General features: G+C 38.5%; 1 protein-coding gene across 2 annotated transcripts in view; it reads right to left on the reverse strand.

Annotated features, from left to right (window-relative positions):
- The window catches only part of gria4a (glutamate receptor, ionotropic, AMPA 4a), a 205,340-nt gene that overhangs the window by 30,834 nt on the left and 155,849 nt on the right, over positions 1 to 18,657 (reverse strand). For both annotated transcript variants that reach the window (XM_079822838.1, XM_079822837.1), the window contains exon 13: positions 4,969 to 5,216. In XM_079822838.1, the coding sequence (XP_079678964.1) occupies positions 4,969 to 5,216 (248 nt within the window). The remainder of the gene's footprint in view (positions 1 to 4,968; positions 5,217 to 18,657) is intronic.

Genomic DNA, 18,657 nt, shown 5'->3' on the forward strand with positions numbered 1-18,657 from the left:
TATCTATCATTAGCCATTGGCTAATAAATTCTCCGATTTTACTCGCCAATGTGTCTTTCACACCTGCCTCATTTAGTTCGGTTGAATCGTACTAGAGTTGGTTTTCCCCTTTGGTGCGGTTCGTTTGGTCAAGTGTGACCAAAACAACGTAGTTCATATGGGATTATTCAGCTTTTAAGAACAAGCAGAAGATATGCGGTAGTGGGCGGGACTAATGCGCAAACGGCAATCTCATTGGCTGACGCTCATCTATTACCGTCCCTGTTTTAATTTCAGCAAATCAGTTCGAGTGAACGCAGACAACGTGATTAATATTCATGAACCCAGCAGCTCATCAATCCTTAGCGTGTTGTATGTTGTTATTAGTAGTAGAATTAGTAGTAGTATTATTATCTAATTAATAATTAACTATTAGCTATTATCATTTTTTACAGAAACACTGAATGACCAACAATATCTTAAGCACCACCAGTCCTAAGTTCAGTTAAACTATCAAATATGCATTCATGTGTATATACACTCTAAAAAATCCTGGGTTAAAAACAACCAAAGTTGGGTTGAAAATGGACAAACCCAGCGATTGGGTTGTTTTAAGCAAACATTTAACCCAACCGCTGGGTTAAAACGACCCATTCACTGGGTTAAAACAACCCAATTGCTGGGTTAGTCCATTTTCAACCCAACTTGGGTTGTTTTTAACCCAGGATTTTTAGAGTGCACACATATATTATGTAAACAAACCTTTATTTTGGATGCGGTTAATCACAATTAAACGATTTTTACAGCACTATTATAAATAAAACAGTATGTCAGTCTGGCGAGTAAACAAAAAATGAAGTTGCCAAGGTGTGCGTAGAGGGTTGAAAAAGTATATAAATGTTAATATTTTTTGAAAATGCCCGATGGTTTGTCTAGATAAGACTATTCCTCTGGGATCGTGCAGAGCCTCTGAAGCCCTTCCTTTGAAACTGCTTTGATTTGGATCTTCGACATTTCGGTTGCCATTGAAGTCTATAATGTGGAGAAAAATCCTGAAATATTTTACTCAAAAAACTTCATTTCTTTTCCACTGAAGAAAGAAACACATGAACATCTTGGATGAGATGGGGGAGAGTAAATTATCTGGACATTTTCATTTTGAAGTGAACTAATCCTTTAACCGCATGGATCTTTATATAATGTCACACATCAGATGTCTGAAATCTGAAAACTTACAAATAAAGACACTTTTAGATGGTTAAATGTGGTTTGGTTAATTTGTGTTTTTCATGCGCTTGTAATAATAAAAGTTATATATTTACACTCACCTAAAGGATTCATAGGAACACCTTTTCAATTTCTCATTAATGCAATTATCTAATCAACCAATCACATGGCAGTTGCTTCAACTGGCCGGTCTGAGTATTTCACAATCTGCTCAGTTACTGGGATTTTCACGCACAACCATTTCTAGGGTTTACAAAGAATGGTGTGAAAAGGGAAAAACATCCAGTATGCGGCAGTCCTGTGGGAGAAAATGCCTTGTTGATGCTAGAGGTCAGAGGAGAATGAGCCGACTGATTCAAGCTGATAGAAGAGCAACTTTGACTGAAATAAGCACTCGTTACAACCGAGGTATGCAGCAAAGCATTTGTGAAGCCACAACACACACAACCTTGAGGCGGATGGGCTACAACAGCAGAAGACCCCACCGGGTACCACTCATCTCCACTACAAAGAGGAAAAAGAGGCGACAATTTGCACAAGCTCACCAAAATTGGACAGTTGAAGACTGGAAAAATGTTGCCTGGTCTGATGAGTCTCGATTTCTGTTGAGACATTCAGATGGTAGAGTCAGAATTTGGCGTAAACAGAATGAGAACATGGACCCATCATGCCTTGTTACCACTGTGCAGGCTGGTGGTGGTGGTGTAATGGTGTGGGGGATGTTTTCTTGGCACACTTTAGGCCCCTTAGTGCCAATTGGGCATCGTTTAAATGCCACGGCCTACCTGAGCATTGTTTCTGACCATGTCCATCCCTTTATGACCACCATGTCCCCATCCTCTGATGGCTACTTCCAGCAGGATAATGCACCATCACAAAGCTCCATCAACTGCAAGATGCGATCCTATCAATATGGGCCAACATTTCTAAAGAATGCTTTCAGCACCTTCAATCAATGCCACGTAGAATTAAGGCAGTTCTGAAGGCGAAAGGGGGTCAAACACAGTATTAGTGTGTGTTCCTAATAATCCTTTAGGTGAGTGTTTATGTCCATTCTATTCTTTGAAACCATTTTTGATTGGAAACTAGTTGAGGTTCTGTTGACAAAATAAACATTTTAAATGGCAATGGCTAGATGTTATAGTGGTATTTTTTCTTTAACATTCTCTTTCTAACATTTTTCAATGTACATTTATGAAATGCACTTTCTGTGAAGCTGCTTTGAAACAATGTGTATTGTGAAAAGCGCTATACAAATAAATTTGAATTGAATTGAATTGAATATTTTTGTTACATTTTATATTGCCATTGGTTTAATGGGTTGAAAGGTTAAAATATTAATAGAAGGTAAAAAATTACAATAGCAATTTATAATCTTTTTTCAATTTAATAACTTTCTGGACTTGGGCGGACTCGACTCGGCCAATAAGAACTCGGACTTCAGTCCAACTCGGCCCCTTTTGGACTCGGACTTGAATCTTTAAGGCTTGGACTTGACTCGAACTCGACAAAGGTGGACTCGGACCCAACACTAGCAAATCAACAAGATCTTCATAACAGACTAAAATGCGTAGTCGTCACTCTATATCTGCCAATAATATGTCTTAAGATGATATTTAAATGCTTGGTTTTATGATCAAATCTCTGTAGTTGTTTTAAAACATAATGCAATGCAATAGAATGATGATTGACTGGATGATCAAGTTGCTTCAGTCCAGTGAGTGTTCAACTTAAAATATTAAAGTTATTATATTTACTTAATAAAAATCAGTAAAGATTTCACAGCAAAAAGACTTGAGCTGAAGCTGGACGTTTGTACAATTGAACTAAAAGGCCTTTTACTTACTAAAAAAAGGTCTAGACTATCAATCAGACGACAGAAGGCTTGTAGTAGATTGTGTGCGACAGGACATTTGCATACACTCTAAAAAAAAAAAAGGTTCTATATGGCACCAAAAATGGTTATTGGCTCGTAATCATAGGGGAACCTTTTTTAGTGTTATATAGCACCAATTTTGGTGCTTCAGTGGTTCTTCAGAGGTGCTATATAGCACCTTGGTCAAAGAACCGGTGAAGAACCTCTGAAGAACCACTGAAGAACCTCTGAAGAACCACTGAAGAACCGCTGAAGAACCTCTGAAGAACCAAAATTGCTGCTATATAGCACCTTAGTCAAAGAACCGGTGAAGAACCTCTGAAGAACCGCTGAAGAACCTCTGAAGAACCGCTGAAGAACCTCTGAAGAACCGCTGAAGAACCTCTGAAGAACCGCTGAAGAACCTCTGAAGAACCACTAAAGAACCGCTGAAGAACCACTGAAGAACCACTGAAGAACCTCTGAAGAACCGCTGAAGAACCTCTGAAGAACCTCTGAAGAACCACTGAAAAACCTCTGAAGAACCGCTGAAGAACCGCTGAAGAACCACTGAAGAACCTCTGAAGAACCTCTGAAGAACCACTGAAGAACCTCTGAAGAACCACTGAAGAACCTCTGAAGAACCGCTGAAGAACCTCTGAAGAACCTCTGAAGAACCACTGAAGAACCTCTGAAGAACCGCTGAAGAACCTCTGAAGAACCGCTGAAGAACCTCTGAAGAACCTCTGAAGAACCACTGAAGAACCTCTGAAGAACCGCTGAAGAACCACTGAAGAACCTCTGAAGAACCACTTAAGAACCACTGAAGAACCGCTGAAGAACCTCTGAAGAACCTCTGAAGAACCACTGAAAAACCTCTGAAGAACCGCTGAAGAACCTCTGAAGAACCACTGAAGAACCTCTGAAGAACCACTGAAGAACCTCTGAAGAACCACTGAAGAACCACTGAAGAACCTCTGAAGAACCACTGAAGAACCACTGAAGAACCTCTGAAGAACCACTGAAGAACCTCTGAAGAACCACTGAAGAACCACTGAAGAACCTCTGAAGAACCACTGAAGAACCACTGAAGAACCTCTGAAGAACCACTGAAGAACCGCTGAAGAACCACTGAAGAACCTCTGAAGAACCACTGAAGAACCTCTGAAGAACCTCTGAAGAACCTCTGAAGAACCACTGAAGAACCTCTGAAGAACCACTGAAGAACCGCTGAAGAACCACTGAAGCACCAAAATTGATGCTATATAGCACTAAAAAATGTTTCCCCTATGATTACGAGCCAAGAACCATTTTTGGTGCCATATAGAACCTTTTTTTTTTTAGAGTGTATCAACTATGATACGTCAGGCTATAGCCGCTCTTTTTAAGATTCTTCAGGACGTGGAGAACAGATTTCTATTAATTTAACTCATATATACAGCTCTGGAACATTGAGAAATCAATGTTAAGTGATCTCTTAATTTTTTCCAGAGCTGTATATATATATATATATATACACACTCTTAGAAATAAAGATTCCAAAAGGTTCCATATTCGGTTCCCCAAAGAACCTTTCAGTCAACAGTTCTAAAATAAACCATTTCCCCATAATGTGAAGAACATTCTAAAATTCTAAAATAAAGAACCTTTTGTGGAATGAAAAGGTTCCGTGAATGTTAAAGGTTCCATCGATGCCAATACAGAACCTTTATTTGTAAGAGTGTGTAAAGTCCCTGTATATGTGACCACAAAACATCACTGCATCACAGAGAGCACTGAGTGTGACAACTGAGAGAACGACAGAAGAGAGAGAGAGAGAAAAGAGGAACAGAGAGAGAAGCACAGCAGGGTAGGTGGAATACTATAACAGCTCTGTGATTGGTGGGTTGTTATAGAACTCCACCCACCTTAGCTGCGATCCTTTGGGCGTGGCCACGCCGTAGCCCTTGGAGTCCAGATTCCCTCCGACCTTCATGGTGTCGCAGGGCTTCCTCTGCTCCGTGTACTCGTTCATGGTGGACTCCAGCAGGAAGGCGTACTTCCCCTTCGACTTGCGCACGCGCGCCACGCCCTCGGCCGTCGTCTTGGTGAAGACCGTGGGCTCGGCCGACTTCATGTAACTCCACATTTTTTCGTACACTGCGATCTTTGACCTCTAGAGGGCGCAGGGGGAGCATAAAACATCAAGTCAGTCACACGAAAAATGTCTTTGGCTAGAAACACAGGTAGAAAACCACATCAAAAATGGACTAACCCAATCGTTGGGTTATTTAAAAATGTAACGCAAATTTGGGTTAAAACAACCGAGCATTTATTCAGCATTTATTATCTTTATCTACACTCTCAAAATGCTGGGTTGTTTTCACCCAAATTTGGGTCAAATATGGACTAACCCAATCGTTGGGTTAAAAATTAAACCAAAATTTGGGTTAAAACAACCCAGCATTTATTTAGCATTTATTATCTTTATCTACACTAAAAAAAAACTGGTTTGTTTTAATCCAAATTTGGGTCAAATATGGACAAGCCCAATCTTTGGGTTAAAAATGTAATTAAAGCATGTAACCCAAATTTCGGTTAAAACAACCCAGCATTTTTAGAGTGTAGATATGTGGGTCTAATATGAAATAACCCAATCAGTGGGTTAAAACACCCCAGCATTTATTATCTTTATCTGTAGATAAAGATAAATAACCCACATTTTGGGTTACATTTTTAACCCAACGATTGGGTTGGTCCATATTTGGGTCATTTTGGGTTAAATTTTTAGCCCAACGATTGGGTTAGTCCATTTTTGGGTTAAATTTTTAACCCAACGATTGGGTTAGTCCATTTTTGGGTTACATTTTTAACCCAACGATTGGGTTGGTCCATATGTGGGTCATTTTGGGTTAAATTTTTAACCCAACGATTGGGTTAGTCCATTTTTGGGTTAAATTTTTAACCCAACGATTGGGTTAGTCCATTTTTGGGTTACATTTTTAACCCAACGATTGGGTTGGTCCATATGTGGGTCATTTTGGGTTAAATTTTTAACCCAACGATTGGGTTAGTCCATTTTTGGGTTACATTTTTAACCCAACGATTGTGTTAGTCCATATTTGGGTCATTTTGGGTAAAAAATGTAACCCAACGATACTCATTTTGGCTTACATTTTTGGGTCAAATATGGACTAACCCAATTGTTGGGTTAAAAAATTAACCCAAAATGTGGGTTAAAACAACCCAGCATTTATTTAGCATTTATTATCTTTATCTACACTCAAAAAACAAAAACAAAATACTGGGTTGTTTTAACCCAAATTTGGGTCAAATATGGACAAGCCCACTTTTGGGGTTAAAAGTTTAATTTTGGGATAAAACAACCCAGCATTTATTTAGCATTTATTATATTTGTCTTCACCCTAAAAAATGCTGGGTTGTTTTAACCCAAATTTGGGTTAAAACAAACCAGCGTTTTTTAAAGTGAAGACAAAGATAATTGTCCTTTGGCACTACTAGTCAAATACCAACTATCTTAAAGAAATATTTAACCCATTAACTGTCAGTCCCATTTTTGGGTTATGGACCTTAAAATTACATTTCCACTTTAAATAATTATAAATCTTGAATATTTTGGAGCAGACTTAAGTTTGGTCTCTTTTTAAAGGAGACACATGGCAGATTATTGTATAAGTGAATATATAAGTGCAAATATTAAAGACAAATGCAATACAAAGTTATAGAGGTTTAAGTTTATAAAAATGTAAAAAATATAATTATTTTTATTTTACGTACAATATATTTTTTCAAAACATGTTTTCCTCTAAAACTGCAAGAAAATCAAAGCCATAAATCTGAATAAGTTCTGTTCCAAATTCTATATCTCAAAAGATGAGCTTTCAGTCAGATTTAGTTTGGGCGCAGTAACCAAACACTTCCACTAGATGACAACCAGACTCCACTGTGACCATATATGGACTCTTCCATTTCCATATATGGTTTGAGTGATCTGAACCATATGTTTCCATAATTGTCACAGTATTTATGAAGTAGACATCCTATTCAGAAGTAGTACGGGCAGTTTGGCAGTATTTGATTTGCATTCAACCTCTCAAAAACACAAATGCAGAATTGGTCATTTTTTTCTTTATATTTAAAACATTTTCAGGCTTTTTCCCATTAAAAAGAAAAAGAAGTATATAAAACAGAACAGATGTCTTTTCAACTCTAAGCATTAAAACAAACTGAGATCTCTACCAGTATTTTATGATTTTTCATTGTTATTTCAAAATAAAGGTCTTAACACTCCTTATTATGAGTCTAAAAATATACTTGTTGCACTAAACAACTGTTCCTGTGTCATTTTGAAAGACACCCAATGTGAAAAATAGAGATTGTAAGCTTTCAAATGATATAGTTAGTCAATATTACAGGAGGTTTAGACTAAGATATTATTGTTTTAAATGGCAAATACAGCGGGTCACTCTCACAAAATAAACCTCATATAAAGGAGGCGTTTATCATCCTGAAGGGGTTTATTTCTTGCAAATGATCGACTGACTGTATATTTTCTTGCTCATGATCAGTGTGGGCTACTTTAGCACTGTTGCCGCGGGCTGTTTTTAATGTCTGCGGGCTGAAGCGACCCTAATTATGTTATATTTAGCCCCGGGAATGCCAAAAAAACCCACATATTTACCCCCGAAAGTAGCAATTGGTCGGGTTTTGTTGTGAAAACATGGCAACCCTGCTCATGATGTGCATGTTAATAAATGTGCATGCAATATTGTTCTGAAATCTTTTTCTGATTTAAAAAGTAGGAAAGCTTGGACTACAATCTAATAAATGGCCAAATATACACTATAGTTAGTAAACGTTTCTTGCTCACGAGGGCTGCATTTATTTGATCAAAAATACAGGAAAAAAACGGTGAAATATTATTACAATTTAAAATAGCAGTTTTCTATGTGAATATATGGCCACCCCGTAGCCCTTGGGCCGTCCCCAAACGGTTCCCACAAATTTGGGAGCATGAAATTGTCCAAAATGTCTTGGTGAAGCTTTAAAGGTAGGGTAGGTAAGAATGATCTAAAACACTTTTGTCCAAATTTGTTTAAACTGTCTTTATATGTCACTACATAATTAAAATGTAAGTACTCTGAAAAAGAGAGTATAAAAATCGAGTGACTCTAGACTTTTTAATCTGCAATAAATACCGCTCATTATTTTCGTTCGGGCCGAATCAAGTGATTGGCTTGGGCGCCTGTCACTCTCTCTCGCTACCATGGCAACCGCCGCTTTTGCTCCAGGATCCGCCCACATGCGCACCAGTGTTGCCAATAGGGATGCACCGAAATGAAAATTCTTGGCCGAAACCGAAAACCGAAAAAGAGGAAACCAAGGCCGAAAGCCGAAAACCGAAACACCGAAATAAATTATGCCAAATATTAGTACCATTGCATTTATGGTTATGACTGTGTACCTACTTACTAAAATCAAGGCATTGCAATTGCATACATTAATATTAACGTTTCAAAGAATAAATCAATTACAAATTATGCCAATATTTATTTAGCACATTGCAACAATGCACAGTATAAAATAAAATTCAAACTAAAATGTTTAACTTGACCCCACTCATTTGTACATTAAATAATAATGTACAGGCCTACAGAAAGGTTTTTAAATTAAATGTTCTCTCATAAAAACAAAGTGCATTTAGGTCTAGTGCATTTAAAAATTTTCTCTGTAGGACTACAAGAAAGTGCATTCAGAACAAGTGCAACTGCTTAAAGATAAAACTATTTTCTCTGTAGGCCTTCAACATAATAGTGTATCAAAGCAAAGACTGCCATAGCCCATATGTTAACTGTAGAATAGGGGTGTAGCGGTACACAAAACTGACGGTTCGGTACAGCAGTTTTACAAAATGGCTTTTTATTTATTTTTATTGGTTAACTGAAAAAAAAAAGTCTGTCCTTAAATGAATTAAATTATAACTAAAAGTTTATTGAATATATTGCTCTAAACTATATAGGGAGCCCTTACTTGCACATTAATATTAAAGGTTAAAAACAGAGCCCAAACTATTTGCCTAAATTCAGTTGCTATGTATTTTTAGGTCTAATAATCAACACTCAAATAACATCGTACACAAACATGTACACTTCACATAAGGCAGTTTTTGCAATAACTTCTAAATCTAATTATAAAATAGTTTTTTATCCAATTCGTTGTTGAAATATAATCATTTATACACAGTGTCTGTCATTTTATTTAAACATACATGAAATAATCAAGACATCATTAACAGGTTAAGTAGAATATAATGAATATAATGGCTAATATAGGTCATATATTTAGTGAAAGAGTTGATTTTTCAAGTGAACTAACAGCTGTGGACACTGAGGTGCCTGAGGTAAATGATGCTACATGACTGTTTAGTTTATAGCAGTTATTGAGGGTCTTTCTGCCGTTGAAACACTGACTGAGCGATTACACCACATATGATACGTGACAGTAAGTTGTAATGTATCCTCAACACACCTTAGATGTTCATTCATGTTTATTCTTAAGGAAGAGATGATCGATCGCGCTCACAGATGATCGCGTTCACGCGCGCGCGCTGCCGCCAGATTGAAGTGTGTTCCGCGCTTAAAACATGCCCACTGTTAAAGATTGCGTTCGGTTTCACTGTGAAGTCTGGTCCTCTTCTCATCATGAGCTCTCCTCAACATGAGCTCTCGCTGTCAGTGCTTGTGCGTGGAGCAGACGTGGGTGTTTCTCAGATATACTGAAATACGTCCACACCGCAGACATGTTGCTTCAGACAAGCACGTGCAGGTCGCGGTTTCTGTTTGCGTCATCACAACATTTCGGCCATGTTGTTTCGGTGATAAAAGTCTTTCGGCCGAAAACCGAAAATGCTCTTTTGGGGCATTTTCGGCCGAAAATTTTCGGTGGCCGAATATTCGGTGCATCCCTAGTTGCCAAGTCGGGCTACTTCAGCTCTGCTGCGGCTGTTTTTCATGTCCGCGGGTTGAAGCGACCCCAATTATGTGATATTTTGCCCCGGGATTTGCGAATTTTAGCACGCAGCCCTACCAAAAAGACACATATTTTACCCCCCAAATGCGGAGAAACACGATTGGGCTTGTTTTGGGCTAGTTTTGAGTAGCATTTGGGCGGATTTTGTTGTGAAAACCTGGCAACCCTGGCGCACCCGTTTGATTTGAGGAGTTCACGCGGCTGTATTTCTGCTGGACAGGTAATCTTTCATTTTGATTATACATTTTTTTGGTTTATGTTTTCATGAAGCATGTCTCACTAGCACACGTAGCTGCCTAATATAGCTAACATAACATTACTTAGCATAAAGTTACAATGTTATACACTTAGCGAGCCATTAGTAGAGATGATAAATACTCAATATGCTTAGCTCAAGTTGATCGCTGTCGTGTTGAATTTCGCAAAATGTAACTTTAGATAACAAAATGCATGTGTAAAAGCTAGTTCACCGCATCCAGGAACTTTTTTTTAGAGCTAAGTTAGCTTTAGCTACTACCCTCTGTCTAAACTCTTTGACCATGTTCACCGGGAACTTTACCTGCACGTTTATTTCGGCCCTTGGTTTGTTTTTATATTCTCTACCAATGTTTTTATCTTGTATCTGTGTGTGTCATAGACACTGTGTTGTGTGTGTATTTTAAACTTTACCAGTATCGGTATTCTAGCTTGAGAGTGAGTACTAAAAGACATCTTATTTGTTTATATTCATAATGATAAAGTTAGATTTTTTATTACATGTGATTCTGACATGATGTCACTACATGCACTTCTTCTCCGCTCGCCTCAGGTTAATAATGCGTCTTTCAGCTGATCGCGGTCGGCGTAGCGCGTTCATGTGTTTTGGGGGCGTGGCTTTGGAAAGAGCCCAGAAGGGAGAAGGTGGAGTGAATGGAAATAATGAGCTGTCTTTAAAACAGTCGTGAGAGACACTCAATTTTTATACTTTCTTTTTCAGAGTACTTACATTTTAATTATGTATTGATATATAAAGAAAGTTTAAACAAATTTGGAAAAAAAGTTTTTTAACCAAATCTTACCTACCCTACCTTTAAGAGGCCAAGCCCAAACCCTGAAAATGCAATGTGAGCAAAGCTGAATTTTGAAATGTAATTTTTTTTAAATTTGAAATACAATCTTGTGTAACATTATAAATGTCCGTATTGTCACTTTTGAGTCATTTAATATGTCCTTGCTCAATTAAAGTATCCATTTCTGTCAACAAATGGTAGGAACGGTTGTGCACAATTTATTAATTTTGCAGTTTATTGATTAAAACATGCAGTAGTGTCAGCTCTGGAGTGTGCTGCTTGGCTGCACATAAGACGGATGGGGTCTAATGCGGCTGAGAGTGTGTTAGTCCTGTGAGAGATCGTATTTGACGTGCTGGTGTCCCAGTGTGTCTTGTACTCCATCATTTGCGCCTCTTACATACACAGGCTCAGTCTCAAGCTCCAGTGTGTGAGAGAGGAGCAGTGGAGCGTGACGGACAGCCGGCCCATAATAATGTTTGTCACGTCCAGTCGTGAGCGGAGCGCTGTCGTGCCGTAACGCTCCAAAATAAAACATCACACACGCCGGCGAATAAACAACACCCTCGACAAACCTGCGCTCAGACACCAACGCCCGACAACAAATGACAAACAAACTCCCGGCGTTAGTCCGAACTCCACGGGACGCCTGACATTTACTCACTCCCTGAGCTACTGATCAAATGCTTCTCGCAGTGTATCAGCGAGGCCACGCTTACTGTGATGGGAGTCCACAGAGAGACAGACTAGATTTTATACTGTCGCAAAATGTAAAGCCGCATATAAAAATGGATATGTATTCAATCCCACTTTATTCGCATGCATACAGAACAATCACGAAGGGCGATATATAGCCTAGCATAGCAAATCTCAGCTGCTTGATCGCTTTTATTCTCGTAAAAATGGAAACTAGGCCTCTATTATCACACAGCACTGTATATAAAGTAGGATATATATATATATGTATATACATATATATATTTTAAATGCAACTTTATATACATATAGTATAATCACGTAGGGCAATACTATAGCAAATCCCAACTGCTTGATTGTTTATCAAAGCAAAGTGCAAACTATATTATCGCCCAGCGATATATACTTTATAAGCACTTTATAAGTATATAAAGTGTGTGTGTGTTAGTGTGTGTGTGTGTGTGTGGGCATGTTTTTGTGAAATATCAGGACACAAATGTGTATAATGACACTGGTATTACAAAAAGAGGGTGAAATATGAGGACGATCCCCATGTCCTCACTTTTCAAAATGCTTATAAATCACAGAATGAGTTTTTTTTCACAGAAAGTGAACTGCACAGTCTCCTGTGAGGGTTAGGTTTAGGGGCTGTGTGTGTGTGTGTGTGTGTGTGTGTGTGTGTGTGTGTGTGTGTGTGTGTGTGTGTGTGTGTGTGTGTGTGTGTGTGTGTGTGTGTGTGTGTGTGTGTGTGTGTGTGTGTGTGTGTGTGTGTGTGTGTGTGTGTGTGTGTGTGTGTGTGTGTGTGTGTGTGTGTGTGTGTGTGTGTGTGTGTGTGTGTGTGTGTGTGTGCGTATGTGGATGACCATGTCTGTCAGCCACCACCGAAGACCATTTTTGACCCAGGAAAAACCCTCAACTATAATCACATAAAACGTCATTTCTCAACAACAAAATGGTGGTCAGTGAAAATGCTGAGTGGCTAGTAACTTTGGAAAACTACTAGTCAAGCCCTGTGTACACACACACACACACATGTTTGTTTTTGTGAAATGTGAGGACATTCCATAGGCGTAATGGTTTTTTATACTGTACAAACTGTATTTTCTATCCCCTTACACTGCCCCTAAACCTAGCCATCACACACACACACGCGCACACACACACACACACACACACACACACACACACACACACACACACACACACACACACACACACACACACACACACACACACACACACACACACACACACACACACACACACACACACACACACACACACACACACACACACACACACACAGCCCCTAAACCTACCCTTCACAGGAGACTGTGCAGTTCACTTTCTGTGAAAAAAACTCATTCTGTGATTTATAAGCATTTTGAAAAGTGAGGACATGGGGAACGTCTCATATTTCTCCCTCTTTTTGTAATACCAGTGTCATTATACACATTTGTGTCCTGATATTTCACAAAAACATGCCCAGTAAAAAGTGCACTACCCACGTGATCTGCAAGCTCAATACTGACAATACATTTAAAATAAATTCAAAGAAACAGTTTGTAATTTTTGCTAACCTTATTTTGATACCTTGACGTTTGCTTTTGTTCCTCATTTTTTACACTATTTACAGATAATTGTTTTGGTATATAATCATATCAATATTAAAAAAATAAACAAAAAGCCTAATTTTCTGCCATATACAATTTCATAAAATGACCAACAACTTTGTTCTGGTTTCACCTCACTCCAGTCTAAACTAAATGATTTTAGGCTATTTATTTTACTATTGTCAACATAAATAAGCTGAAATACTGTGGATAATTAAAACTAATTCTTACTATCCACTCTTGCTAAATTGGGTAAGCACACTTGTGTTCTCATTTCAGATGTTCTGAATAAATGATTCGTGAGTTCAGTGTTGGACAGATCAGTTCTAACCAGTCGTTAAAATAATTTGGTTCAAAGGAGTCATTAGGTGGCGAATCGGACATTAGCAGACGTGTTGTGTGTGAATCCCGTCTGTTAGAACATCGCAAAAGATTTGTCAACACACAGAAAACACTTCATAACTGGATATCATTTGTTTCCCGTTTACGTTTTTTGAGCGCAATTCACACCCAGCGGCAATTCAAGGAAAAAAATGTCAGAATGCGCCACGTGCAACATGGATTCTGTCTTCCGACCTTTTGATTTTGATTAATACGTAATATTAGAAAGCTAAGATGTGCTTATTTTGAAGACCCAGAGTGGGGAGGGCTAACATACGCCCTATCACAAGCGCAGCAGTCGTCTACATCACTCATAAATCACAATAACTCATCAAACAAGGCTTTGGCGGGACAAAACATTTTTTGGCGCCCACCAAAAAAATTTCAATGTAGGAAAAACCCTGCCATACTATGGTGTGCTAAAATTTACTCTAGCTTTTACAACCTTTTTATACACTCACCTAAAGGATTATTAGGAACACACACTAATACTGTGTTTGACCCCCTTTCGCCTTCAGAACTGCCTTAATTCTACATGGCATTGATTCAACAAGGTGCTGAAAGCATTCTTTAGAAATGTTGGCCCATATTGATAGGAGAGCATCTGCAGTTGATGGAGATTTGTGGGATGCACATCCAGGGCACGAAGCTCCCGTTCCACCACATCCCAAAGATGCTCTATTGGGTTGAGATCTGGAGACTGTGGCGGCCATTTTAGTTCAGTGAACTCATTGTCATGTTCAAGAAACCAATTTGAAATGATTGGAGCTTTGTGACGGTGCATTATCCTGCTGGAAGTAGCCATCAGAGGATGGGGACATGGTGGTCATAAAGGGATGGACATGGTCAGAAACAATGCTCAGGTAGGCTGTGGCATTTAAACGATGCCCAATTGGCACTAAGGGGCCTTAAGTGTGCCAAGAAAACATCCCCCACACCATTACACCACCACCACCAGCCTGCACAGTGGTAACAAGGCATGATGGATCCATGTTCTCATTCTGTTTACGCCAAATTCTGACTCTACCATCTGAATGTCTCAACAGAAATCGAGACTCATCAGACCAGGCAACATTTTTCCAGTCTTCAACTGTCCAATTTTGGTGAGCTCATGCAAATTGTCGCCTCTTTTTCCTCTTTGTAGTGGAGATGAGTGGTACCCGGTGGGGTCTTCTGCTGCTGTAGCCCATCCGCCTCAAGGTTGTGTGTGTTGTGGCTTCACAAATGCTTTGCCGCATACCTCGGTTGTAACGAGTGCTTATTTCAGTCAAAGTTGCTCTTCTATCAGCTTGAATCAGTCGGCCCATTCTCCTCTGACCTCTAGCATCAACAAGGCATTTTCGCCCACAGGACTGCCGCATACTGGATGTTTTTCCCTTTTCACACCATTCTTTGTAAACCCTAGAAATGGTTGTGCGTGAAAATCCCAGTAACTGAGCAGATTGTGAAATACTCAGACCGGCCAGTTGAAGCAACTGCCATGTGATTGGTTGATTAGATAATTGCATTAATGAGAAATTGAACAGGTGTTCCTATGAATCCTTTAGGTGAGTGTATGTAAATGACCACTGTACACACCCAAATCAAGACTACATTAAATATTTAGCCCTGATATTGTGTGGAAAGCTTTTTAATGAAACACGCAGTCTATTGAGGCATAAAAAGAGTAGCTTCTTATTGCATATAATAAAAGTGGTGCAGGGGTGTATAAGATAAATTAACCCAAGACAACACTGTTTAAATATTCATTAACCACAGCAGCAAATGCTGTAATGTAGGGAAACAGGGAGTAGGGAAAAATTGTCGCACTAAGAGCAAAGAACAACAGATTTATTTTGTCTTTCACCTTTTCACTAATATTTGATACGCACATGTATGACATAATACGCACTTTTTGCGTGCATACACTCTAAATAATGCTGGGGGTTTTAATCCAAATTTGGGTCAAATGTGGACAAACCCAGCCGTGGGTTAAATTTAAATGAAATGGTTGGGTTTGTCCATATTTAACCCAAACTTGGGTTAAAACAACCCAGCTGTCACCGGTGTGTGCAGGCAGGAAGACGAAAACAGATGAATCAAGTACCAAACGTAGTTTGATCACAAAACAAACTCAAGACAGGCAACAGCACAACACAACTTAATAGGAGGAACTTAAATACTGAACACAATGAGGATAAATGACACACAGACTAACTAATAACGATGGGAACTGGGGAGACATGGGACACTTGTAACACCAGCATTTTAGAGTGTATGATTCACAATTTTTCGTGTGCATATGAGAAATACTTTTGCTGAACATAATATGCCCCGACCCCACACCACTAATCTACCCATTGCGTATCATATGCAGGCAAAAAGTAATTTCACTGTATAAATAGTACGCCAAAAACAAATAACTTGAACCGTTTGGAGTCCATTGAAGTCCATTATATGGAGAACAATCCTGGAAAGTTTTCATCACAAACCTTAATTTCTTTTCAACTCCAGAAAGAAAGACATGGACATCTTGGATGACATGGGGGTGAGTAAATTATCAGCGAAGTTTATTTAAAAGTGAACTAATCCTTTAATTGCAAAATGTATCTATATTATCTCACAGCCTATGAAGTTCGATAAATATGTCCAACATTTTCTGCATGAATACAGTATATAGGGCGATATATAGGCCATGAAATCTGCTCGATTGTTTAAATCATCATAAAATGTATACTATATTATCGCCTAGCGCAAATCTGCTAAATGCGACTATAAGGCATGAAGATATTATAAACATTACCGTCATGATTTTCTGTAAAGAAACTGTGTATTTTGAATAGCGTTATACAAATACATTTGACTTGGCTTTGACTAGATTAGTAGAAAGAATGAGACAATATGGCGGAGAGAGTGTAGACGTGTGTAGCATCACACCATCTGTGTATGACAACAGGGAGACAGATAGCGAGTGAGACGCATGCAGCGCTGCTCAGTTAATTAATGAACACACCATTCATTCAGCTCCACGGATTCTCTCTCATATTACCCGTCTCTCTCTCTCTCCACCGATCTGTCTTTCTCCCTCTATCGCTTTCTCTTTGCTCTCTGAGTAAATTGCTTTTTTGCCCCTCTCCAGACTGCAGACAGTTTCTCTATGTAGATGTGAGCGCAGGTTTAGCTCTTATACTCTTAGGAGTCTGATTCAATTTCTGATATGTTATTGCGATGACTGAACATTAATGTCAGCCTGGACCCCTCAAACCAAACAGCCTCATGTGGTAATTGGACGGTACACTCTAAAAAAAATGCTGGGTTAAAAACAACCCAAGTTAGGTTGAAAATGGACTAACCCAGCAATTGGGTTGTTTTAACCCTCTGGTGCTCTTCGGTCATTTCTGACCGGAAAAATGTCTGTTTTGAAATGTTATGCTGCCTTCACGTGCTATCGGAATTATCGTAAATACGAGTTTCCTCGGTAAAAATTGCACATGAACGCCCTCTGATGTCGTGTTTACCACTGGGAAGTTCGGAAATAATTTTGATACCCCAATTCCTGAGATGGGCGTGTCATAAACTTTAAACATGGTGGCGGGGAGAACTAGACTGCTTTGGCAAGTGTGGTTTTATTGTTTTTTCCCCCCAAAACAGCTAGGTCGTCTTGTCTTGACATTAATGTACATATTTACATGTAAGAGTAATCATATGAAGCGTATTGTATGTTTGGTACACAGCGAAAATAGCCTGCATTTGACTGAAATTACAGAAATCAGCAGAAAGCGGACTATCTGGAATGTTTACATGGTTGTCGGTGCATGGGAGACTACATATGATGTTGGTATTAATAAGATTTTCCCAATAAATAGGCCAGAATAACCTGGTGTCCACCATGATTCCTGTTCACTCCGACAACAAAGCACTTGAATGCAACAAGTTCGTAATCACGACTTCAAAAGTGGGAATTAGGAAATTTCCGATAGAACGTGAAAAAAAAAAAAAGTAGCGTTCATTGTCTTTGGTCATAAATGACCAACCATGGGAAATGAATGGGAAATCGGCAAAAATTCTCAGAATATTTGTGTGTACAATCTACAAATCGGCCACGATGCTGAAAAAAAAAACAGCAGTGAAGGGGTGACACTCTAAAACATCAAGAGTGTGATATTGACACATCCACTCACACACACACGCACACTTATACACACACACACACACACACACCTATGAAAAACTGAACCTATGAACCACATTTTGAATTTTTAAAAATCACAGCTTCATCAGAATGATATGAAACTTGGGGACTTTTCTAGCATTAGGTATGTAAACACATAGGGCATGATTTCGAGCATGCTAATTGGTCGTAAAAAAAATGCTCCCACTTGTGCTCTTCGGTCAAAAAATGACCACCATAGGAAATGAATGGGAAATCGGCAAAAACACAAATTCACAGAAAAAAATCTATATTTCTAACAAACAAAAAATATCTAAAACTTTATAATAAATAGTCTTTGAGATTTTTAAAATATATATTCAAATCCATCAACAACAAAAAAATCATTAAATGTGTTCAAAACAGAACTAGGGAATTCTCAAGCCTCTCCATAGAGACCTTGTGATTACACCCATGGTTGCATAAAATAATATTTTAATATTTAATAATATTTAATATTTCTTAAATAATTCCAAAAGAGGGCAATAATCTGCCTTCAAAAAAATATATATATTTTGAAGGCCTAGTCTCTATTTTAACCTGAAATACTGCAATAATTAAAAAAAAAATGTTGGTATAATTTTCAATGGCAAAAATAGACCATAATTATAGCATAAATATAAAAAAATACCATCAAAT

The sequence above is a fragment of the Gobio gobio genome (assembly GCF_949357685.1).
Source record: "Gobio gobio genome assembly, chromosome: 8".
NCBI classification, from domain to species: domain Eukaryota; kingdom Metazoa; phylum Chordata; class Actinopteri; order Cypriniformes; family Gobionidae; genus Gobio; species Gobio gobio.